The sequence below is a fragment of the Lolium rigidum genome, chromosome 5, assembly GCF_022539505.1.
Source record: "Lolium rigidum isolate FL_2022 chromosome 5, APGP_CSIRO_Lrig_0.1, whole genome shotgun sequence".
Lineage (NCBI taxonomy): Eukaryota > Viridiplantae > Streptophyta > Magnoliopsida > Poales > Poaceae > Lolium > Lolium rigidum.
In genome coordinates this window covers 243,563,160-243,570,587 of record NC_061512.1, presented here as the reverse complement: position 1 = coordinate 243,570,587, position 7,428 = coordinate 243,563,160, and the positions used below count along the sequence as shown (strand labels likewise).

The following is a 7,428-nucleotide window of genomic DNA, read 5'->3' as shown; positions in this document are numbered from 1 at the left end:
CTTGACACACATATCATCCATGAGTCTACAAATAACATTTTGGCAACTTTTACTACACATATCGTCCACACATTGCCTAAGGTTAGGAGGCGTGCTCCAAAACGTCATCCGTGAAAAAACATGCCTGTCTTAAACACAGAATGCCGCCTAGGAAAAGCAAATGTATAACTGCCTAACACAGGTGCCAGTTATGGCCATGTAAACTTTGTGTAAACACGACTCAGCAACTGCTATGAAATGAACGTTCAACTGATCCCAGGTGTGCACACAAGAAACAAAAGGTAACATTTTGGAAGCATAAACATCTTTCAATCAAATGCATTTGACAGACCACAAACACATAAGCCTGTGTGCCGGTTATTACTTCGTACCTTCAGCATGGATGAAACGTCATCCGTGAAAAATCTGTCATTTCGCCTATAACAGGTTAACAATGAATAGTGATCCTATTTCAATGCCGCCGCCTCGGCGGCACGAAACAGCAATGTTTCAGCTTCTCTTTTCTTTTTCTTACGCGAGGGCACTTGGGCCCTCGCTCTAGATTACAACATCCTCTATACTACAAGTGGGTTCGTGTGCCGGGGACAGATAACAGAACACTCTCAGCGAGCAGCGAAGGTACCTCCAAAAGGCCTGCGTCTGTTCTACTACCACGAGGAACAAGGGAGAGCAGCGCTTGCATCGGATCAGATTTTGTCATGGAGGTTAACAACCAGATCATGCGCATCGTCCAGCAGCCTCCAGACGTCCAGCTGCCCAGCCATGCTGTTGCACTCCCGCAGTATCTCGTCCATGCTGCTGTACTTCTCGATTATCAGCTTCCTCCTCTGCAGGACGCAGGCCGCGATAGCGTAGAGCAGTAGGTCATCGGTCGGCGGAGCGTGCAGCCTTATTCTTCCCCAGGTGGTCCTCCCGATCCCAGCACGTATGGCTGCCTGATCTGCCCACATCACCTCCCAGAGGCACACGGTCTGCTCGAAGGTGAGCTCCCTCCTGAAGAGAACCACCACCATTCTGTACACAAAGAAGCAGTCCTCAGCCTGCAGTTTCTGCAGGTGTTTATACAGGTGTGAGTCCTTGCGCTTGATAATCTGCGAGACAGTCTTCAGCTGCCGCCTTATTCCAACCTCATCAAGCCTGAAGTTATGCCTGGCTTTCCTCATGAAACCAACAAAGCACCAAAATGCTGCACAATCTTCCTCCATGACTGCAATTATTGGTGATAAGAGATCACTCATACCTTGGCAGTAACCAATTTCAGGATCGTAGACTGCATAAGCTTCAAGAAGTCCAACCAACCGAGCAGCATGATAGATCATGTGGGGCTCTAAATGGTCATAGTCTTTCAACCCAACAGATGCTGCAGACTGTAAAGCTTTCTCTTCAGGGACTTCAGCCTGGCTACTGGAGAATGAAATCCATTCTGTGTTTGCCCGGATAGCATCCAGCCTTATAATGCGTTGCCATGTGGCAAAGTCCTCCGAGGTTCTGCTAGACCTAAAAATATCTGACTTGAATGAAGTGCTCCTGGCAAATTTAGGATCCGGATCACAAGCCTCTTCGCCACAAACGGATATCCTTACAGACTCGTCTTCATCCGATGATTCAGAATCTGAAGATTCTGACTCTGCTATGCATGGATATGCATCAACTAACTCAACTGTGTCTTCATCCATAGATTCTACAACCTCATCACATGTAGTGATTTCCGGTTGCTCAGCCTCGCTGTGTTCAGGCTTCAGTTCCTCAAGTGACCCTGGAGTGTTCACAACATTGACATCTTCGAAACAAGGCGATTCTGATCCTTCAGCACTACTTCCTAGACCAGAACACTCCTCATTACTGACTTCATTTATTGACTTTAGCCCACTTCCTCTGTACCCATTCAGAATGTGCTGGCACTGCCGCCTCAGTTTTTCATACTCTTTCCTGAATCAAAAGCTATGTTAATCCAAAGATCCTTGACAGATTAGACATGTTATTCATAACACTAGGACATCATAGTGTTACTTGGTCATCCGCTTTAGGCAGTTACAAATTCACATCATCATACTAACTAATCAGGGGAGTAAGAAGATAGTACTTAGCCAAATATTTATTTATCGCTAATACAGTATCACATCTTCTTAGTGGCTCATGGAATCATGGTGTACTGAGTGAAATGTTTCTTATTAATTATTTTTAACTGGGTATTTCTGAGCAATTCAAACTAAGCATTCCACCAAACCAATAAAGCAATGAGTGGTCTAAATAAAAACATTAATCTTTACAGTAATGAGTATGGTACCTCTTTTTAATCTTGATGGTATTCCGTTCCTCTTCAGAACTATTTAAATCATATCTGCACATAAAAAATCAACAAGGTAAATACATCTGGATTTGACATGGCAAAGCATACAAGCAAGAGCATAGCACAATCTAATAATTTATGACACCATGATATGCTGATGAGCTAAATTATGACTTAATGTGTAGGTATTTGTAGCATTTATAACAACCACAAACTGAGGTTAATAGCACAATCTACAGCCGTATGTGCCTATTTCCTTCCTAAAACATCCGCTAATCATCTCATGTGTGAAAGTGCACATTTTAGGTTTGATACTACTGAATAAGGGGTATTAGGACCTAAAACATTACATAATGAGGAATTTCTTGTACTCCCTCCGGTAAAATATTAATTGACTCTAATATGTATGTATATAGACACATTTCAGTTCTAGATACATCCATATTGGAGTCAATTAATATGAATCGGAGGGAGTACAACAAAATAGAAACTGCATAGATCCATGAGCACATTCTGCTGAAACTGAAAACAAGTTTTCCCTCCTTTAAGTAAGCAACTAAGGATGTCATTTTTAGAGCTGTCTAGAATTGCCTTTATTACAAGAAAACTAGAGAAGTTTTAAAAATGCCGATTTTACTGGTTTCTAGAATAAAATGCCAGGACAACTACCATTTTCAAATTAATATACTTCCTCCGATCCAAATTAATTGACTCACCTTTGCCTAGATACACATTTCTTGACTAGATACATCTATATCTAGACAAAGTTGAGTCAATTAATATGAATCGGAGGGAGTATTAAATTAAAATACTACGATACATAAGGTTAACCAATTCCACCTATTTGGCATAAGCCAGTAGTCCAGTACTGTATCGATATTACAAGTCAAAATCAGCATGGCAACAGTGTACTGCACTAGCGAATATCGAGGATAGTGCATGCTAAGGGTAAAAAGTCAGCTAATAAGTGTAAACCAATGCAAACTGATTGACTAGTAACCAACAAGGTGATGTCGCATATAGCTGTGTGCATCTGACATCTCAATTTTGGTCAAAGATATGAATATTACAGATTAAAGTAAGAATTAAAGAGATCAAGTAACTCACACTCCTAGTAGGAAGGGCCAAACCTCTGCCCGAATGCCAGGTTCAATACCCTGGTACAATTTTAAAAAAGGTATATTTCAGTAGGTTGAATTGGGCTGCAAGATGCATAACATAATTATTGGTACTAGATATGTATATATCTCAAACTAAGCACATAAGATAAACAAGTACATATGTAGGATATATATGCAAATAACTATACTTACCCCACTACGAACTTTCTTTAGAACCTTCTTTCCTCCATCACGAAGTTTCCCATTGGCCGAAAATTGACCCTCCCACTGCTGACGAGAAAGTACTCTTTTCCTTTTCCTTCGAGACCATGGAGATTTAATTCCACCTCTGATAAAAAGAATTGCTATGTTTTATCAAGCAGCACCAGTAGAGATATTTGTAAAGAAAAAAACTAAAGTTGGAACTTGGAAAACCAAGGAACAGGGTAACTCGCTATATACTACAATGCCATACTTCAGTTCAGTGACATGCCATGCATATTTCGTCTACTGTTCATACGCAGATAGATATGGCGTCTCAGTAGGGAATGCTTAAAGCCCTCATCAACCATACTCCGCACCTTGTTTGAATGCATCATACTTGCATGAGAAATAAAACAAAGACACACAGAAAAAAGACACTACTGTGAAGATAATAGATGATCAATTTATCAAATCAGCTACATATGGAATAACTTCCTCGTAGTGTTATGTTTTTCAAAATAATTGTTATACTATAACTGGGCATCTTTCAGGACAGGTTATGTATTAACATTATAGCTCGATTTTATGCTGTTCAGCCATATTTGAATCAGACATATATATACAAACCTTACATACATTAATTTTGTAGCATTTTAGTTCAAGCTTAAGAACAATTCCGCAGTCAGGACGAGAGGGAATGTTGGGTCAGTTAAGTTGAAGAGACTTCAATGAGAAGTTACTATCATTTATATGTATAGTTTCTATATCGGTAAGCTTAAGCTGAAAGACAACAGGACAAGAAGTAAAACTTGAATGGGAACTAGAGGTGCGTGGGACACAGGCTTACAAAGCTCATAATTTACCATGTGGCATACTTGGTGGAGCAACTAAAAATTGATATACAAAGCTCATAATTTATAACGCGTTCTGTAACTCCATGTTAGTAGACAGAAAGAAGTAGCTAAACTTAGTAGGCAGACTTCAACTGTGTGAAAATTCTCACTCTCAAACCAAATAAAGCATAACATATCCAGTATTGCCAATTTTTTATAGAGTTATCCAGAATAGGAACAAAAAAATGCTTTCCTTAGGGGGCACGGTCACCTCCAATGTGCCACATACCATGGCATCTATCTAACACTAAGCATCAACCAAACAGCCTGGATGACCTACTGACTCAAGATAGCGGCAAGCAAGCTACCTCTCGAGTCAAACAGCAACACAGGCCAATACCTGAACTAATCCTTGAGGCGGCCGCGCAATACATTTGCAATTTTTGTTTTTTTTTTTGAGAATAATACGTTTGCAATTTGACCATGAACATTATCACTAGAATAGACGGAAGCACACCAGACCATAACTTAGATGCCTGAACTAACAAAAGAGGCATCTTGCAACTAATCTACTCGTTGCAATGGAAAGTGACTGAACACACAATCCGTTTACGGTGGCGCACTAAGCGAAGCCGCCACTCCACCATGTATTTGCAAATGTAAAGGTCCACTGGATCGAAGCACATAGAAACCCTAATCTGGGCGTTCAAGTGGCTTCCAGGCCACCAATTCCACCACGGCGAGGCGTACCAGAGTCGACGGCGCCAGATCAAAAGCTACGCAGGGGCTAAAAAGGTTGCATTTTTATTACTAGTAACAACAAAGCCGAAGGGGGGAACCCACCGATCCGAGCGCGGGGAGGAGGAGGCCGCCGCGGGCGAGGACGAAGACGGGGCCGCCGCCGCCGAAGCGGACGGCAAGGCGGGCACGGAGGTCCCGGGGGCGGCCGCCGAGGAGGAGGAGCTGGAGGAGGCGGCGGCGACGAGGAGCGAGCGGATGTGGATCCAGGAGGAGGTGGGCGGGGACGAGGCGGCCGTGGGCGAGGAGGAGTTGGACGGAGAGGTGGAAGTGCTGGATCGGCGCAGGGCCTTCATGTCCGTCCCTCTGTCTCTGTCTCTGTCTGTCTCACCCACCTACCCACCCCGGACGCGCGCCCGCCGCACTAGCAGCGCCGCCCCCGCCTCCCCGGCGCCATGCCCGCCGCCCCAGGATCTCGCCGCCGGCCACCACAGGGTTGTTAATCTAGTTTAAGCCTGTGGCAAAGCTTTTGGGAAATGGAGGCAGAGCTAGAGAGAGCAGCATGTGACGCCAATAAAGCCGCACACAAACACAAGGAGAGAGGAGTGGGTGGGTGCCGTGCGCGTTTAAACGGGTCCGGTCCGGACTGCCGGGTGGGGCCCGGCGGTCAGTGGGAGCGGCAGTAGATGACTAGACCTACCACTAGGACACGTATTGTAGTGTAGGACACTCCAACGGCCCCGCATTCAATACTACGGCGTCCTCGCCTTCTAGGTCAACTTTCTTCTTCCAAGATCTTTATTTTTTCTCTCCCTCTACTCAACAGGTTTATCTCCAAATGTCCAATGGCGTCCTCTCCTTATAAAATTTGTAAATTTGTCGTCCAAAATATGCTCTTTCTCGCGGGGCTGAATCTTGGGTCAACCATTTGGCAGATGGGAGGAGATCCAATTGTTGGAGAGGCTGATCTCCATTGGCTTTCTCCTTCTAGGGGTACATAATAAAATGTCGGGTTGAAACAAGATTTGCACATTTGGTAGCCAGGAGAAGAGATACTCTGCTGAATTTTGAGTCAACCATTTGGCACCTCCGAAGCAGATCCACACGGTTCGACTAGTCATCATTTTTTCTTTTATGTTAGACCATGGGTGATGTATGACCATGAACTAGCCGATCGGCATGGACGCGACGCGAGTTTGACTCTCGAGCCGACACGTTTAGCTCGTGGAAGACATCGACTGTTTTTGTCAACGGATCAGATGCGTTTTGGCGTCAGGGAAAACGGGAGATCTTTTCATCTTGTCGTCGTGGACTCTTTGAACCGGTCGCGCGCGCGCGTTCCATCCGTTGGGGCGACACGCGCGCTGCTTGCCGACGATAGACATCAAGCCGGAGAGGCCGGAGAATACGCCGCCGTACGTGCCCATTCATGGTACGTGCCAAAATCTCGCTGTGATGATACCAACGTACTGCTCCCTCGGTGCATGCATGGCTTCATACGGTAGCTGACAAAGTCATCTGCGTCATAGTACACGCGTTCGAATATTTTCTACCGCGCACGAACCGAGCCTATGTTGTCGGCTTGCACCATTGCACCGTTGCTTTTTTTTTTGCGAAACAATTTTGCACCGTTGCTTCAACAGCTACACTTGTAAAGATGAAAATGCAGCATAAAGTTTCAGACTTTTTAAACAGACTGAAAATATGGAAACGGAAATGGAGTTTTGCAAAACAGAAACGGAAATGAAACAGACAAAATAGCATTTTCCGACAGAAACAGATGTGAAAACGAAATTTTCATTTTCAGCTTGTACGAAATTTCCGTTTTAGGGTTGAGGCGCATGGCACAATTCAACAAGCCCATTATATGACCTCGATAAGCCAACTTCCAACTTAAGTATCACATCCCAAAACCGGTGAACATGTAATCTCTTCGTGCATTCGAGGAGGCTTTCATGGTTCGACCTTTCACCTAGTTCCTAGTAAATCGAGCACCGTGCTAGAGTTAGGAAACAAATTTGTTGGTTTACTTGAATATTTGAGACTTTTTTTTTTGTACGATTTAAGGGTTTTCTCCGTTCCAGTGAACATCTGCATCCCTCCTTGTGCGGACCATATTCGGTCGTTATTTGTTTTCGACAATATCTGGCTCCATTTTTTGTTTTCAGGGTTCCTGTATCTGTTTTTTTTTTGCTTCCGCATAAAGTATGGAAATAAATGTGGCAACACGGTTCCGTCCGTTTCCGCTCCATTTTCATCATGG

The 7,428-nt window shown here is 43.9% G+C and overlaps 1 protein-coding gene across 1 annotated transcript; it reads right to left on the bottom strand.

Moving 5' to 3' along the window:
* Positions 1–287: 287 nt before the first annotated feature.
* LOC124653124 (rab GTPase-activating protein 22-like) lies at positions 288–5,534 on the bottom strand. The gene is made up of 5 exons (XM_047192182.1): positions 5,271–5,534; positions 3,604–3,739; positions 3,398–3,447; positions 2,288–2,341; positions 288–1,929 (listed from the first exon to the last, which is right to left on the bottom strand). The coding sequence occupies exons 1-5, from the start codon at positions 5,519–5,521 to the stop codon at positions 687–689; spliced, it is 1,734 nt and encodes a 577-aa protein (XP_047048138.1). The 5' UTR covers positions 5,522–5,534; the 3' UTR covers positions 288–686.
* Between the last annotated feature and the right edge of the window lie 1,894 nt (positions 5,535–7,428).